Source organism: Lingula anatina, chromosome 2, assembly GCF_051362555.1.
Source record: "Lingula anatina isolate TDL-2025a chromosome 2, LinAna3.0, whole genome shotgun sequence".
Lineage (NCBI taxonomy): Eukaryota > Metazoa > Brachiopoda > Lingulata > Lingulida > Lingulidae > Lingula > Lingula anatina.
The window spans coordinates 11,310,503-11,329,288 of record NC_141768.1 but is presented as its reverse complement, the minus strand read 5'-3'; the positions used below and the strand labels follow the sequence as shown (position 1 = coordinate 11,329,288).

The following is an 18,786-nucleotide window of genomic DNA, read 5'->3' as shown; positions in this document are numbered from 1 at the left end:
TTAATTTCAAGTGTTGAGGAGATCCTCAGCAGAGCACAATCAAAATAAATAATGTTTGGATTTACTCAGATTAACATTTAATTCTACTTTTTGTCTGTTTCAGTTTATAGGCAGTGGATCTAATCCCTCAGACAGTGGGGAAGACTTTACCATAGCAAGTCATTTATTTTCTGATTTCAATGGGGTATGTAACGCTTCAAGCTACTGCCTGTTAAAGATTCTTGATTAATCAGATCGGCACACACATAGACACATACACACCTGTTACAATCACTAAATTCTAAAGTATCTTCTGATGGGGCAGATATATCATGCTGATATTGACAGTATGAATATCACACTCTGGTGACAAATTCCTGAACTCCTTACATCTTGTTAAAATGGTAATTTATGGGGCTGCAAACATGTGCTCAGCGATGAGTGCCAACCTGTGGAAAAGGTAACCATGCTCTTAGCCATAAGGTGCCATATATTGACAAGATCAAATCTGGTGTTCTTTGAAGTTTTTGCATGCCCCAAATCTGAAGCCCACCTCTCATCAATTACCCAGGTAAAAGAGGGTAATGAACCATTTTATACAGTAGATTCAATTGTTGTGAGTAAGGGGGGAACTTGGCTAACAAAAAGGAGACAGTCATTACAGCAGATAAAGGAAATGGGGTTCTGTCTATTGTGTTGTCTGGACAACCCCAGTAAGTCCACATTATTTGGAAGTCCTTTAGTTAATTAGATGGAGAGTTAGGGTCTGTAATCCCCAAGTCAGAGAGCAGAGGGCAGTAGGATCACAGATGAATATGAGACATTGCCCGCGGGGAATTTTTTTGTGGCAAAACCTGAGTCAAACTGGGGAATGAAGTATCAGAACTTTGTATTTTATTCCTGGGTGGCAGCATTTGTAAGTTGAGAAAGATGATGATGGTAGTTTCTTAGGTTCTTAATGCTTAAAGCAGGGAAATTGAGGTATTGAATTGCGCTCTTTATGATTTAACAAGACAGATGTATTTCAGTCAAACCTTAGGAGGCTCCCGGTCATTATCAAATGTAGTTTCATTGTTGGACTACACTGTACAAATGGGTGAGGGATGTGCTGTTATATAGCACAACATCAGTTTCACTGTTAACTTGTGGCTAGTTTATAGAACTTTGCTATCATTCTGCTCATTATCATTACTATTTGTGGTTTCAGGTGACACAACCATCCACAGGGGTAACTGACAGCAGTGGGAATAGTAAAGGAGAAGTGGGTAATATTGGACTGCTGATACCTCCCCCTATAACCCCACCCCCTCCAGAATACCCCTACTATAAAGGTATTACTAAGATGTTCAAGAAAATACCTGTTGTTTTGTAAAATAATTTAAATATTATTTTATTTTTTATAACCTGATAAGTTGAACAAACTATTGTTATTCTGCAACTTGTAAAATTAAATTGCTTGTTTTCTCATGTTATGTAATATAAGACATGTTTTATTTGAATCCATGAAAATATACCAAGCAAGTATATTTTACCCAAAAATATTAAAACATATTATTAGTTTTACACATTTCTAACATGGAATGATATTTTGTACTTATTCCTGTCTGTATACTAATGTATAACCAACCAAACAAATTACGCATTTTTTCATTCATTATTTAACAAATAAGGTGACAAGGGTGAAAAGGGAGATACGGGTCCAGCTGGCCCTAAGGGTGACCGAGGTTTAACTGGACAGCAAGGCTACTCAGGACTCAGTGGCAGTAAAGGAGAGAAGGGGGATAGAGGAAGCAAGGGTGACCAGGGTCCACCCGGCCCCCCTGGACCTGGAGTGGACAGTGCTGTGGTGCCGCCCCCTGTAGTGGTAGGACCAGGTGGACGGGTGGTGAATGCCAGCACTTCACCACTGATTATACGGGGGAGAGGTGGGCCATTAACATTAACTTATTATTATTATTATTATTATAAAGTGTGGTCTCTTTCTGCATTGTTTATTACGTCCTAAAGAGCCGGGCCCAAACAATGGTCCTGAGGCGCTAGAGGGTAGTTGTTCCTTTCTACTTCATTGATAGCACCCTTCGTAGTATGTGTGTTGTGCCGAGGAGAACTATCTTCTGGACTTCGTGGATGTTGATGTTTCCAGGGATTTTGTCGGTGTATTTCTCTAATCCCTTCTTCACAAGTCCCAGAGCTCCAATGACCACAGGTATTGTTATGGTCTTTGTACCCCACATTCTGTTGATCTCGATCTCCAGGTCCTTGTACTTTGACAGTTTTTCTGTTACTTTGACAGAGGTGTTGCGTTCTGATGGTATTGCCATGTCTATAAGGGTGCATTCCTTGTTTTTCTTGTTCTTGATAACGATATCTGGTCTATTCGCTTTGATCTCTCTGTCGGTCTGTATGGGCATGTCCCACAGGATGGTGATCTCATTGTTCTCAGTGACTGTGTTGGGCTGATGTTCATACCATTTGTCAGCTGTCTTGATCTTGTATTCTCTGCAGATCTTCCAATGCAGGTAGGTTGCTGCTTTGTTATGTCGGTGAATGTACTCTGTCTTTGCCAGTTCTGGGCAGCCTGAGATGATGTGGTCAATGGTCTCTTCGTATCTTCCACAGATCCTACATTGTGGGTCAGTTCCATCTTTGATGATGTGATGGTGGTAGGCTCTAGTGGCCAGACTCTGGTTATTATTATTATTATTATTATTATTATTATTATTATTATTATTATTATTATTATTAGTACCACCAGCGTGTACGCTGGCGGTACTCATGGTTTTAGTCCCGACCCGTCTCGTCCGGCTCCGCCGGCTCCGTAAGCTCCGCCGGCTCCGCGTACTGGCGCCGGATACAAGTCACCGTTACCGCTTCTCCTCCTAGACCGCAAGGACCCCTGTCCCCATCTCTTGGATTTAGGTCACATATAACCTCAACTTGAACCCCCAGGTTTTTTTGTCTCAGTCGGTACATTGACCTGGGCGTGACGCTCCTTGAAATGCACCCTTGTCAAAATTTTTGAAAATTCAATGCCAATTATCTACCCTACGGAAGGAATTATGGGAAAATTTTCTACAGACGGCTTTCCAAAAGTCATATGTGTAGATTTCAAATATGCCCTTGGGTTTGACCTTTGACCTTTATTTCAAGGTCAAACGGGCCAAAATTTTCAAAAAAATGAAATTTTTTACGAAAAAAAATATTATTTGCACTGTTATTCAGACACTACACAGACTTATCCAATAATTATATTGGAAAGTGTTACCCTTTGGGTCATCTTTCATCTCTGTGAATTTGGGGTCAATCGGTGCATTTTCACAGGAGTAGCGGCCATAAAATACCGAAAATGAAAACTGTCTCTAATTCGGGAACCGTTAATGCTAGCGACCCGTTCTTTTTTGCATTTTGTAGAGCATGTAAAGCCCAACACTGAGAGTGGTCTCCGTTTTTTTGTATTTCATACGGTTTTCGTGTTATGCTGTATTAAAAAGTACTTTGTGGTGGCACATTTTTGTAACTCAGAATTGTAACATTTAGTCCCTTATATCTCCAAAACTGGCAGAGATAGGTCAATAGTTATTATTTAAGTTGAATAGGAAGTCATTTACTTGCAATCTAGATGTGAGCTTGAAATTGACCTTTGACCTACTTTTCACCATGAACTGAACTTTGCAAATTTTTGTTCCCTTTTATCTCCAAAACTGGCAGAGATAGGTCAATAGTTACTATTGAACTTGAATAGGAAGTCACATACTGGCAATTTAACAGTGACCTTAAAATTGACCTTTGACCTACTTTTCACCATGAATTGAACTTTGCCAATTTTTGTTCCCTTTAATCTCCAAAACTAGCAGAGATAGGTCCATAGTCACTATTAAACTTGAATAGGAAGTCACATACTGGCAATTAATCAGTGACCTTAAAATTGACCTTTGACCTACTTTTCACCATGAACTGAACTTAGCAAATTTTCGTTCACCTTTATCTTCAAAACTGACAGATAGGTCCATAGTTACTATTGAACTTGAATAGGAAGTAATACACTAGCAATCTGTGACCTTGAAATTGACCTTTGACCTACTTTTTATGATGAACTGCTTTTTGCATGTTTTCTGGCCTTTAAATCTGCAAAATTGGCAAAGAAATGTCCATGGTTGCTATTGAACTTGAATAGAAATTCATATACTATGATATTGAAATTGACCTTTGACCTACTTTTTCACCATGAACTGAGCTTTGCATATTTTCTTGCCTCTCATATCTTTAAATCTAGCAGAGATGTGCCCATTGTTTCCCCTAGGTTTTCTCTTTTGTCAGCATATATGCACCATTGACAACACATTTCAAGGAAAACCAATAGGCCTTTTGTCTAGAGAATACAGTAGTGAGCAAGGGTAGGAAAATGCAAGTCAATTTGAAAATCTGCTTGATTGTATCATTTTTAGTTATATTTTTTTGCATATTTTGAGAACTCTTGTTGATTGCATCTTATAGAGCTTGTCAAACACCAGACTGGTGATGGTGTCCCTTTTAGGAGGGGGGGGGGGGGGGTCCATACGAATGCGCTTACTCCAGCTGGTGGTACAATATCTGGAGGCGGTATCGCCTCTCTGATCCTCTAGTTATTATTGAAATGTGAAGTGCAGTAAGTCTGATTTAAAGAAATTATTACTTTTAAAAAGTGGCCATTTCTTTCTTGCAGTAAAATATGTGGAATATTTCATCATATTCATTGAACTCTGCTGATTTATCATAAGTCCAAGTAGACTTAAATACACTGTTTATGTGGTATTTTTAGGTCCTAAAGGCCAGAAAGGTTCCCAGGGAGAGGCTGGTTTCCCTGGGCTGGATGGTCTGCCAGGGTTTCCTGGGCAGACTGGACCTAAGGGAACTAAGGGAGATGTAGGTGCACAGGGTTTGCCAGGGATTAAGGGGAGTAAGGTATGCCTTTCTAAGTGATTTTATTCTAGATTTTATTTTTTTGTTTTGTTTTTGTATTCATTGTAGTGCTTAAAATGTGAATAGAAGTGCATGGTGGAGGCATAAGCTTTAAAGTTTTTAATGTTATGAATTTAATATGCTTTTAAAATTTTGGAGTAGTTTATGTCCACTAGAAAATAATGCAATCGACTAATAAGAATGTTTTTTTAAATCCGATTTTAAAACCACTAGGTTGTTCCCATAACACTTTGCATTAGCCATGATTAGTTTTGGTTCCTATTTTCTCTATATTCCAGGGAGAACCTGGTGTGTTTGTGGGTCCACTCCTTAACTCTGGGGAGGGAGTGACAGGTCCCAAGGGGGACAAGGGAGACAAGGGGGACAGGGGTGAGATAGGAATGATAGGATTGGATGGTTTACCTGGAGCCAAGGGAGACAAGGTCAGTATAAGAACTCGTATGATAGTGGACACTGTAGTCATTAATTGTTTTAAAGATTTGGGAGTAAAAGAAAACAGACAGGATAAAGTCATTGATCAGTGGCTTTTACTGTAGGCTTATTAGTAGGATCCAGGAAAACCAAGTTTAAAAAACATCAATCAAATTTTGAAAAAATAGAATTTATAATAATGATTACTGGAAAAGCACCTCCCCAAGGTAATTCAGTTCACATTATAATTAATTAATTATTGATCAAATCATAGATATAGAGTCAAGTTCTGTATGAGCATCAGCAAGAGGTGTTCAAGGCAAATATTGTGAGAGGGTGGCAGAGTATTATTTGACATATATACTGAGAGAGAGTGTTTGCATTTTGCCAAAAATCGTTTTTCCAGGGTGACAGTATTGTTGGTCCTAAAGGTGAACCTGGCCGAGATGGCACCACTGGTCCCCAAGGCCCACCAGGGAACACTGTCTTTATAGAGGGCTCTGGTGACAATGAGGGGCCAACTGGGCCAAAAGGAGAGCCAGGCTTGGATGGCAGAGAGGGCCCAGTAGGGCCAAAGGGACAGAAAGGTAAAGAATGAGCTTTTTATCCATTCATAATGCTTTTATTGTTTCAAGATTGAAATTCAATTGTCTAAGTTTTGTATTTAATTATTCTAGCAAATTCATATTTTTTGCCATTACCTTTATAATAGCAATGATTTTATGTGAATTGAATAAAAAGTTAGATGCATTTTCTTGGAAAAGAATGTGTTTTGGCAAAATATTGTTATATGTTGCTATAAAATGCTGTAAGTGCTGTTAAATGTGTTTGGGTTTTCAACAGAGTGTATATAGTCTTGATTAATATCTTAGAGAATAGAATGGCACCAAACACAGTGGGAATTGATCCTGAAATGTGTAGAATATATCAAAATGTTTGCAGTTGGCAATCCCTATCACAATGTGGTAAGACTAGTCCTTCTTCTGTTCACCCCCCCCCCCCCCCCCCCCCCCGTCATATAGTATGATGTGTTAAATTAGGAACTTCACCCAGTGTACTCTGGGTGCCCTGTCAATAGGTGGCACTAGTTGCAGTTGTAAAAGGGGCCTTGGAGATAAATGACTTCACCCAGTTGGTGTGCTCTACCCTGTGTGCCTTGTCAATAGGTGGCACTAGTAGCTGCAGTGGTGAAAAAGGCCTGGCAGATCTAGGTGTCCTTAGCAGGACTTTGTTGTATGGGTGTTGATAATGATTTTGCTGTGGGATAAAGATATATGCCACCAAATTTCAAGATGCAAAAAATCATTGTTTGAATAAGGATGAATATTTAGACAAGATAAGGGAATGAAATCATTGGTAGAATTTACACCAAATCATACCTACAAAGGAAATACCAGTCTTACTGTTGTCAGGTGTGGTTTGAAGATGAAAATTTAAAGCTCTTTCAGTCGTGATAGTTTAGTTTCTCTGGCTTATCTTATTTTTTCTCTTTGTCGCAAAATATCTATTATTTTTCATTGAGTGGTACTGAAAAAAAAGTTTTTATTGAAACCACCGCGTTGAATTTTCATTTGAGTACCAAACAGGAAATGAAAATTGGAAGGATCTTTACAATAAATTTAATTTTGAATGCCATCAAGGTTTCTGATACTTGGGCACAGTGTCATTTAAGATTCCTTCAATTTACTGTAGTGAAAGAAGCCTTTGTTCAAATGTCTTCGATAAAATTTGGTTAAGTGTGACCGTTCTATAGAGCTCCCTGGTTGACAAGGAGTGTGTCTTTACTCATGAAGATGAAATTTCAGTCTGTTCTCCACAGTCTTTAAGGAAATCCAGACTGCACAGCATGGGAGGCTGCGGCTTGTGAATCAGGTGTTACATTGAAGAAAACTACTGTTTGCACTTTGGATTACTAAAATACTGAGCTGTAACAAACCACGTCTTCACAAGTATAACTCCAGCTGCTTACAGATTCATGCTGATTTTATTGGCAGATTCTTTTTTTGTTTTTGAAAGTTTAACTTTGTCTGCAGATTCATGCTGAGTTTTGTGCACGTGCATTTTGTCAGTTTGATTTTAAAACATACTTCTAAAAGTGGTGGTTGGGGAGGTTTAAAGCTATTATCTTGAATTGATATTTTACCATTAAAAATCTTTGCTTGTTTCTTACTGTTCTGACTTGATCTCATTATGTATGTCATGTGGTTAACCTTGTGTCCAAAATGTTTCAAAAATCATTTATGCCATGATGACTCCACACTCCCATTATCATTCAACTCAAATTAAAGAGTAAGCTGTGAATTAAACATTTGTGAACTTTTTCTTTTGTTTTTGGTGGGTTATAAAAACAGTTAGTTGTTTTCTAGACATGTGCCTTGTGGCCCCTAGGTCTTCTTGCTTCCAGCAACCATAGATATTGTATGGGAATGGACACAAGCTGGGAACACTACATTTTTTGAAAATTGCAAACTTTTCAGTTTTCATTGAGAAAATAGATGAATTATTTTGCCTCAGAAAAAAATGTAAAATTATACTCCCATAAAATCTCTTGATGAATTGATTGATATTTAATTGTATCAGATTTATGTAAGATAAAATTTACCAAAAGTAAAGATAATTAAATTGTGCAAACAGCCTGAAGTATGAGCCCTTTATTTGGCCAGACTTGTTGACCCATTCTCATGTTCAAGTGACCTCATCTAGACAGTTATTTCAGTCCTTGGGCCAGAAGCATGTCAGGCCTCTAGTCAAACAAGGAAGATCTCCTAATGACTCCTTCTGGCGTGAAGACTTCCGATTGTTGAACATTGGAAGACCAAGAGTAAAGTTCTAAAGAAATGAAAGAGTTGTGCAGGCAAATTATGTACAATAGAGAGCACATGCTTTAGAAATATAGTTTATAAAAATTAATTTTTTTATGAGAATTTGAAATTCACTTTCAGCATTTGCAAACTGGAAGGGGTTTGAAAAACAAACATGTTTATTTTGAGCATTTTTTTCATAGCAGAGGGAAATGGTAATTGACAAAATATTGAGTGGACAGGCTTGAAATGACCAAGGATACCTATAGTGAACATCAAGTTTTTTAACATGCCATATTTTGAGTTTCTGAAGCTTTCACTTGAGTCGAGTCTTTGATGTGACCTTTTTACATAAATAGAGACACAAAAGGCACACAGTGGTCATTCCATATAAAGATTTAAAAAATAAAAACTCTGCATTGTATCTCAGATCTTAAAGCAAACAAAGTTACTCTGTCTCTGGTATCTTTTTTTTTTAAATTTTTTTTCCACTGCAGGTTATAGAAGTAAAAGAGAGAAAGAAAGAAATTGGCCATTTTCCAAACACATGGTATTTCCTCTTCCAGTGTGATACCACTGGGCAGAAAGCAGTGATATTTGCACTGATGTAATTAAGAAGTTAACTTTGTTTTGGTGTTTTGGCAAGGAATGTGCGGCTGGATGCATGGCTAATTAACTGATAACCCAGTGTGTAGTGTGATTTCATTAGTGATTTAATTTTAAATATCACGTTACTAAACAGTTAAGTTTATGTTGACCACTGATACCTTATTAGGCATATAGGATATAAGGGACCAGTTGAAGTATTCCAGTTTGTTTCTTTACCACCACTCCCCCCCTCCCCCCCTGTCTGTATCTGTGGTCAAAGATCATAGGAAAATATCTTTCAAGGTACTTTTTCATCCCAACGCCTTTGGCTTTAATATATGTCTCATAAATCAAGCAGCAATGTTAATTCTTAGGAAAAAAACTAGTTCTTACTGTACCTCTTAAATCATTTTAATAAAGATGCATTTGAAAGGTGAAGAAAATCATTATAAGTGTGTGCCATTAATTTTTATTTTTAGAAAAAAAATCTTATTTTAATAGATTTATTAGTTCCATAGACTGAAAAAATTCATGAAAGTCAAATTTTTTTTTGAAACACAAAAAAATTTAATCAGGAAGTTTTTTTTTTTAAATAGTGCAAATACATAGTGACATATTATATCTGTTTAAAAGTTGAAAGGGGCTTTTTAAACAGCAGCAAGCCTCGTCAGCATACCCATAAAAGTTGTTATTGAAATAACATTTGCCCTGAATCAAACATAAAGCATGACAAATGCCATTTTGATTCAAGAAAAACTTCTTTTTTAGACTTTCAAACATTGAAGTGATTAAAAATGAAACTTGCTGTAGGTTCCAAGTTCTCCTGAAGGGTTTCACAAGAATGTAAATATTGCAAAAACCAACTTGTTATTTCACTTTCATCAAAACGTTTTTAAAAATGAACTCATGAATAAAATTCAATTTCCTGTAAATTCCATTTGAGTCATACATGAAAACCCAGTTAAACACAGTCTGCAGGTTTTTCTTTTTTCAAATCCTGTCTGGTGCTCTCCAGTCACAGTGTTAAAACAGCCGAAAGCGCTCCTTTTGTTATCCCATTTATGATTTCCAAACAGCCATTGTTACCTTATCATTATGCTCTTCCACTGAGGTGGGGTGTATTTACTTTTTTTTAATGGTTCTAAAGGAATGTCAAAAGGTTGACCTGGATTAACCTGAAGAAGTAAATTGTGAACATTTTGGAAGTATACTTAGATAGATGCTCCAAAGGTTTGATGACCTTATCTTCCATAGCCTTTAGGAAAATCAGAGGTTGATTTCCAAATGGAAAAGGCTAGTCCAAGCAGCTTAATCATGATCCTGCTGCAGAATGATGATGATGATGATGATGATGATGACGATGATGATTATTATTATTATTATTATTATTATTTGGTTTCCTGATAAATTTGAAATCATGATTGATTCTGTGTTTGTTATTGCTTAATAGCTGCATTCTTTTCTCAGTGACATTCTGTTTAAAATCATTTTCACAACCAAATGTATCATTCTGTGTACTTGTATCTTTGAGGCACCCAGATATCTAATATCCAGATTTAGCCAAATGTTGAGAAAACATATCGGTCATTTCATGATGTTATGATTGATGTCTCACTGAGTCGTAAGTCAGGAACTGTGTGGGGTCTGCTTCTAGAAAGATGACTGTAGCCCAGGTAATGCTGCAGCAAATAATCCAAGTAATGTTCTTCTTGACCCCAGGGTTGACCAGCCAATGGTGCTTGCACCCTTAATTGTGCTGACAGTTTTATGCAGTGTTAAATAGTTTTACCTTCATTAAATGGGCTGCAAAGGTATGTCTACGTACCTATTTTCCATAATGCCTCGTTAAAAGTTTCCCTCTTACAAATGCCATAGCCTGGCTCTTTACCTGTTTGAAATTGTCTGTAAAATTATATACCAGACCATACTGTGTTACTAGTGACCCACAGAAAATAAAACTTAAAAAAAAAAAACAAAACTAATTTTGTCCTGGTTTTTTTAAAAACCAGGGTACCCTTATTCACAGTGGTATGACCATTTCTATTCTTTGTCCTCCAGAAAATAAATGGGAGGAAAAGAAATTCAGTCTGGAGCACTTTGAAGTAAGAATGTAGCATATTTATTTTCTCTTAGACATAAAAAAGTTTTAGATAAACAGAGAAAATATTAGCTGATTTGAAAGCCATATACTATGAAGTCTTAATAGGCAGAGAATTCCAAGAGCTCTTAACTTGTATTTGAATCAGCTCAGCATGTTTACTGGGGGGTTTCTTGCTTTCAGATAATGGGCTGGCTCTAACTCCCTTAAACTTGGGTCACACCATTATGTTGTTGGTTTTGAGACCTGAGCCCCTTTTAGAATAAGTTTGTTTTTGTCATATGTAGTTTGACCAAGCTCTTACCTAAGTTTGCTTTTCCTGTAATCCTAATTAAGGGATTATTGTTTCCTCTTTATTAAAGTGTAATTAGCATTTGAAGTCACATTGTGATGTTCTGGCCCACCCTCCTCAGGGGATTGCAGGTATTTGGTTTTCACCATGTATTTGTTCAGGGGCCTCTATGAATCACTAGGTGCTCTTCACTTAAAAACAGGAAAATCAAGTCTACTTGAGACGCAATGTGTGAATCAATTTTATATCCTGCTTTTAATTTCCACCTCTCTCTTTTTTCCTCTTTTTCCTGCCAGTAACTTTTTCTAAGAAGTTTTGATTATTTGTTACTTTCTGTGTCTGTGAAACACTCTCAGTCACTCCATTCAGTGTACTGTATTTAAGTAAAGTAGATTGAACTTGTTGTGAACTAGGCCCCAGGTGTAGCCAAGGTTCTGCCCACATATTGCCTTACAGACCTACAGATTAAATACATAAATATCACCTCTGTGTTTGATAACACTGGGCATAAATGATGTACAGTTGTGCAAAAAGAAAACTTTCATCCACATTCTCCTGTTTGATATCCCAGTGGTTAAAAGGTGCCAGTCTGGGTATCTGTGAAGCTTATTTCATAGTACAGAACAACATTTGTTTCTGATAAAGGTGTTCATGAATGGGTGTTAGATATATGCCTAGCAACTTCCAGAGAAACCATGTTGTGAACTGCCAAAAATCAGAATCATTTTTCGCAACAAGGTTCAAATAAGTCCCAAACTTTCAAACATCAGGTTATTTTAGTGCACTCATGTTTCCTTTTTATTTCATGTTTTATTTTTACCTTTTGATTTTGCAGAATAAATTCAGCTGTATTTTGTATTTCGGTATCCATAAACCATCAGAATTTTTTAGAGGGATCTCAGCTAGTCCTTGAGAGCCTTTTGCCAACATATTTATACAAGGGCGGGGTTGTGGTCTAGCAGATCCATACCAGGTGGTCTATTTGAAGATATAAGTTAATATTTTACAAAGGAATCTCAAACAGAATTTTATGCCAGGAAGGAGCAATCAGTCATAGTTCTGTCTCTGTACGAGGAGTCCAGAACTCATCAGGTCAGATATCAAAGACTTCTGTCCCTGTATAACCCCATGTATTTTTATGTCCCACAAGATATTAAAGAAACATATCCCAAAACACCAAGAATAATAAACTGGCTAGCTATTTAGGTTTATTCTTAAGTATAAACATTTCACATGGTATATAATTGACCTATAACAATGTTTATACTATCTTTACTTTTTCATGGAAAATGTTGATAATGGGAAGAGATTTGTAAGATTTTCTCTTTCATTTTTTTTTTAAGAAAGAGAAATACTTCAAAGCTGTTCCTTTCAATGCTGTGAGTTGCTGGGTGGCACCAGAAGAATTTTAGTTTTCCTCTGAAGTCTTCTCCAAGCCAAAGTCCTGAACTCTGTCAGATTTGTCAGATTAACTAGCCAAAACAATCTTGATATTGTAATACATGTTTCTGCTTACACCAACAGTGCAGTGAATTTCTCCTGCTTTCATCTTTCATTCATTTATTGTTTGTTAAAATTGGTACCCATTGAGAATCTGTTTGCCATGTGTATCTGCTATTACCTCATACCTACAGAACCTCCCCATAAAGTGTTTTGTTTAAATAGGGTCCATTAAGGAAATGTTATTGGAAATGGCGCAATGTGCTGATGTTCTTTATGATTTCAGCTTTATGACAAACTGTGGAGTCAGTGAGGTCTGTATATTTTACTTTCTCCCCAGAGGGAGAAGGTGGAACAATCTTATTATATTAATTTATGGATAAAATATGATTTCCATTGATAATCCTACAAATAAGTTTCACCCAAAATTTATGACAGCCAAAATTTAGAAATGTCACTCGGTGGATAAATTTCCAGCAAACAAATCCATGTAATGGTAAGACTGTCAGGATGCCCTGTCCTACCAGAACACCCCCCAAGTGGAAGAGTTTATTTTCATAATAAAGTGGAATTGTGTTGAGGGGCTAGAATAACAGAAGCCGTTTCCCAGTGTGCAAGGGGATGAGAAGCATGTGTTCTGCACAGATACCCTCTGACACATATGATGACACTGCTAGAACGGATTAATTGAATCAGAACAAGTGTGGGGGGAGTGAGCCAGCCAGCAAACAACGGATACCTGTTCTTTAATTAATTCCGAAAGAAAAAAATAATAACAACAGCAAAACTTGGCGGCTTTGATATCAGAAACTGTTGTGACCAGAGGAGGTGGGACCCACTTAGGTCACATGCAGTGATACTCCTGCACTGGTGAAAACCTGGGATAGGATAGTGTAGTTAGTGCAGTATTGGATGACATGATGCCAGTGAAGGGGTATATTGTAATTTTGATCTGTTTCCTTGTTTCCTCTGTGGCAGGTGAGAAGGGAGAGGTGATCCGGGACAATACTGTCATTGTGGGACCCCCTGGCAAGGATGGAGTCAATGGGAGCCGAGGTCCACCTGGATTGCCTGTAAGTATACCATAATTTATTGTCATGATGTTTTTTTTCTTTTTTTTCCATATTTTTTATTTTCATTCTATAGAAAATACTGAACACTTGAAGAAATAGAATGTTGAAGAAAGAATCAGTATAGTTTTAAGTCGGTATTAATAGTTTCTGATGGAAAATATAAAAGATAATCATCCATAACTGTGAACTATTTAAACTTTTAGACTAAGTTTACCAGTTAGTATAAAAATTTCACAGTGGAATAGAACTCACCTGCTGCTGAAGTTTCATATAACCGTTTTGCCTTTTTTTTTTTACCATAACAGTACTCAACTTCTTATTTAGATAATTGGTTGCAACAGAGTTGTGCTAATGTTTAAGATTTCATTCTGGCTCCACAATTTTGTGATAAGCGCTCTTAAACTCTGACTCAGACAAGTTATTTTCCATTTGTTGTGCACTTTAGTTACTTGAGAGCTTTTCTCCTTTGATTTTTCCATTTTTTCTCTAATCTTTGGGTTTGACTTTAAAGAAGACCTTTGAATTTTTAAATTTTGTTACAAAATTGAATTAAACTGTTTTGGAGTCAGTTCTGTTGTTTGGTTATGGTAATGAAAGTTAACTAGAAGGTATATGTGTACCACACATATATCCTTATTTCTCCTCTCTAAGAAGGGAGTAATAAAATGTGTGGGCAAGTTTGAGAGATGTGATCTGTATCCATCAGTTCCACTTGAAAGGCTACAGTAGCCAGGGTTAACTAGCTGTTTTTTCCTAGTACAGAATGTGAAGTTTGTAGGGAAGGGGCCAGTCAACCGCAACACCTATTCTCTGAAATTTATTTCTTCCATGTGTGGTGGAAGTTGAGTCCAGTACCATAAAAGTCTAATAACATTAATAAGTAGCTTGCAAACAAACTAATTTCTAAGACAGAAAGAGGTAAATGAATGGAAAATGGCCTGGCTTCATGCTGGCTTTCAGAGGAACTGAATTATGAAAATTGGTAAATACAAAGAAGTCTTTTTCAACATTCATAAGTTAAGTGATGTGGGTAACACTTGAACAACCCATAGCAAATAGTCATAATGCACCACAGTGGAGGTTTAAGTTGCATCAGTATAATTACCATCAAGGGGTACACATGTTTATTTCCTGCTTTGTTCCATTGAGGAATGGGAAAATGAAGAGGTGTCTAACTTTTTGGCAGTTTTCTGTACAGTTTGGCAGTCCAAACTGTCAATCGTGGGACACACATAGCAAAACAATGACAATATAGGAAATATTATATCACAGGCAAAGGCTGTACACTGGCTGATGGCTCTGCAAACACCTATAAAATGATCTATTAAATTTGTGTTTGTAAACCCCATTTTAAAGGCCAGACTGCTACATTGTTGTAATGTTTATTGCGGCAAGAATTTATGTTTTCTTAGTTTAACCTCCTATTTGAAGCAGTTGACTCCCCCAGGCAGGGACTATGAAAGGAAACAAAGCCGAATACCCTGCAGTTTTAAATACTAGGACCAACATGTTATCAAGATTTGTTAACTTGGGGTAATAAAATAGCCTCATAGGTTGAGATATCATGTTATTAAAATGGGATATTTTATGGAATAATAGCGCATTTTTTTCTGACGGGTGAAAAAAGCAAAATTAAAATTTAAAAGGAAATGTTTGGTTTTTGATGTGTCAGACATACTGCATGTGTCTTGCTGCTCAGTTAAAGATTTTGTAAAATTTACCTGTCAGATCATCTGAACAGGTAAGTATTGTTCTACACAACATTTCTCAAGTTTAGGTGTAATGTGTACTAGTAGGCTGGACATAAGAAGATTTAGACTTGTTGAGCTATTGCAGACAGTCTTCTTATCTTTAATACTCCCTGGTTTGTTTCATTCTCTGTCTATAACTGACCTTGTTTAAATCCAAACAAGTTTCTGATCTTTGACAAAACATCTAGTATTTCAAAATTATCAGAATATTTATGTAAGGCACATTTATCAGTATCCGAATCTAACAGTCAGCCAAAAGGAATTTCCGAAAAATGTATTAAATAATATTTACACACTTTTTCCTTCTCTGCACATGAAAAGTTCTTTTGAAATTTGTCTACCTTTCAATGAAAAATGTGATATTCTTCATCCTTTCAGCCAAAGCTTACCTCATGTATGCCCTTTTTTCAATAAAACTTCACACTTTTTCTTACATGTTCATTTATAGTTAATTTTTCAAGTGCTCAGTTGAATAGATAGGGAAGGGGAAAATCAGTTCATCCTTCAAGCCATGGCAATTATTTTGCCCAATTGCTTTTTTATTTGTATTTTATGTGAGGGTATTATTTTCCAAATTTTTAGTGTGTGTGTGTGTGTGTGTGGGGGTGGGGGGGGGGGGGGAGAAGAAGCACTACATACCTTACCCTCAGTTCCCAGGTGAGGTGTCCTGATCCCACTGCTAAATATGGCTGCCCCTGTCCCATTGCCACATACAATTGCCCCTGTTCCACCACCACACACAGTTCTCCCTGTCCCACCACCACTTACAACTTCCCGTCCCACCACCACCTACAGCCGCCCCTGTCCCACCACCACCTACAGCCGCCCCTGTCCCACCACCACCTACAGCCGCCCCTGTCCTACAACCACATACACCTGCCCCTGTCCCACCACCACCTACAGCTGCCCCTGTCCCACCACCGCCTATGGCTGCCCCTAGTTTACCACCTCAAAGCCGCTCCTGTCCCATTACCACATATGACTCTCCCTCTCCTACCACCACATACAGCTGCCTCTTTACTACCCTACAAGTCCTTCTTTGATACTGTTCATACTAGTGGTGTCATGTTTTACTTTAACACACAGAGGTGTCTACTTCTGCTGTAGACGGGACATTTGTTTAGCCCTGGTACGCCATTCTTGGCTGGCACTTTATTATTAGCCATTATTTACTCAGTGACATATTTGAACCTTATCAACAAAAGGTGTGAGATGCCCAAAAACCAAGTGTCTGATACAACATTTAATATGAAGTGTAACGATGAATTTTTTCCATCTTCTTATTAATGGCACCCCTTGTAAGGTCTTTACTAGCCGTCTGTACTTGATACAGTTGTACAGGGTAACAGTATGCCTATTGTCTTCTTTATTTTCTCTGAAGATCTGAATTTTTGCTGTTGGACATGTGAACTATTAGTATGTCTATACTATCCCTGTCTGCACAGTACCTCATCTCATATTGAATAGATTAGCCATAAAACAATGCATAGAAACAATAAAACTTTCCTGCACCCACCCATATTCAGATTTATGGCAATTGATTCTCAGTGGGATGAATATATGCTTGATGCATGAATGTAAAATAAACTTGGCAGTATTATGATTTTTATAATCTCCTGGAAAGAGTCTCAGTCATCCTAGGTGAGATGTTGGTATACAAAGCCAAGAAAAGGCAGAAATGTCCAGAAAACATGGAAGGGAGAACACTGGTTTGATTTCCTTTGGCAGTTTTCATTTACCACAGGAGAAGGTTGTTTGGTTCCCTGACCAAACACACAGGGCATGCCTTTGAAGATTATTTGTAGATAGGAGTGCTTTTAAAATATTTCTCTAGATTGCCCTTATCCAGACCAGAGTAGTTCTTCATGTTTTAAGTCTTTTTACAGGTATTTCAGGGTAAAGCCCCAAAATCCTTTGCACCTGCAGTGGTTCATGTCAGATATGATTTTTCTTTGATAACTGTTCTTTGCTGGGGCAAACCATTAAATTTTTGTAGTATTTAAATCATTTTCAAAGAAAGTTAAATTTTAAAGTGATTGAAAGATTGCTCAGATGTTGACAGAACCATAGACTGGTCTTTTTCATGAGTACTTCAGAGAGTTTGTCAGTCTAGAGTCAGAGAAACAGATGTGAACTTTTGATGAACATTTCTCTAGCTTGTTGATACCATGTACTTCAGTGATCAAAAATTAATGCGGTAATGCTGTATTTGAGACTTTTGTCAGGAAAAATAAATGTAAAACATGATATTAATGATAAGAATGGTGTGCAGGGCATCATATATTTTTGTATCACAGATGAATATAAAATAAATTCAGTAATCAAGAATTAAGAATAAATTTAGTAATGTAGACACATTATAATGAAAAGATTAATAATAGTTTCATTGGATCTCTAAATAATTGTGCTGAAAAATATATATGTGGAAAGAGAGTCATAAATATAGATGAAGGGACACACCAACTTATGTAACATATAGTTTTAAAAATTACCAACTAGCTTAACATGTGAGGAAGTCTGGATGAGATCTAGACCAAACCAATTAATAAAACAAGAGGAAAGGCCTCAAAATCATTAACAGTTTTCAAGTTCATCTAGATTTGTGTGTATTATGACCGCCTGTGACTTATGGATCATAACCGCCTGTAACTTACGTATCATGACTGCTGCTATATGCATCATGACTGCCTGAAACCTGTGTATCATGACTGCCTGTAACATGTGTATCATGACACCTTGTGCCCTGTGTATCCTGACTGCCTGTGATATGTGTATCATGACTGCCTGTGAAATGTGTGTCTTGACTGCCTGTGATATGTGTATCCTGACTGCCTGTGATATGTGTATCATGACTGCCTGTGAAATGTGTGTCATGACTGCCTGTGATATGTGTGTCATGACTGCCTGTGATATGTGTATCATGACTGCCTGTGAAATGTGTGTCATGACTGCCTGTGATCTATGCATCATGACTGCCTGTAACCTGTGCTATATCTTTATAGGGTCTTCCTGGCAGACCAGGTGAACATGGAGAGGCAGGACCCAGGGGCTTGAAGGGAGACAGAGTAAGTTTATTATTATTATTATTTTTATTATGAAATACAGTGTATGATGGTATGATATAATGGACAGACATTTTTGTGAAAATTGCATTTTTTAAACTAGAATTATGTGTGTACATAAAATATTTTAGATTTGAGAAGAAAATAAAGATACAATGTTATTCCTGTCACCTGACATTTTTTTAAATATAACAATTAACAATACTTTAGTGAAAAAGCCAAGGCAGATGAGAGAGGAAGTTAGTCACTCTTCTGGATGATCTCTTAACTTTATAGTATACAGTTTACCTCATAACTAGGCAGTGCTGGCTTATCTGCTTACCACCTTGAAA

The 18,786-nt window shown here is 37.1% G+C and overlaps 1 protein-coding gene across 6 annotated transcripts in view; it reads left to right on the top strand.

The window, feature by feature from the left end:
* Nucleotides 1-18,786, top strand: part of LOC106171914 (uncharacterized) — a 69,543-nt gene that overhangs the window by 26,018 nt on the left and 24,739 nt on the right. For 5 of the 6 annotated variants that reach the window (XR_015332735.1, XM_087003652.1, XM_087003653.1 and 2 more), the window contains exons 5-12: nt 104-184; nt 1,187-1,310; nt 1,650-1,904; nt 4,778-4,920; nt 5,217-5,360; nt 5,756-5,936; nt 13,547-13,641; nt 18,395-18,457. Coding sequence is in view for 5 of the 6 variants with exons in the window: in XM_087003652.1 (XP_086859778.1) it covers nt 104-184; nt 1,187-1,310; nt 1,650-1,904; nt 4,778-4,920; nt 5,217-5,360; nt 5,756-5,936; nt 13,547-13,641; nt 18,395-18,457 (1,086 nt within the window). In the remaining variant the exon portion in view is untranslated. Of the gene's footprint in view, nt 1-103; nt 185-654; nt 896-1,186; nt 1,311-1,649; nt 1,905-4,777; nt 4,921-5,216; nt 5,361-5,755; nt 5,937-13,546; nt 13,642-18,394; nt 18,458-18,786 lie in introns of those variants that run through there. The other variant, XM_013552440.2, reaches the window with a different exon arrangement.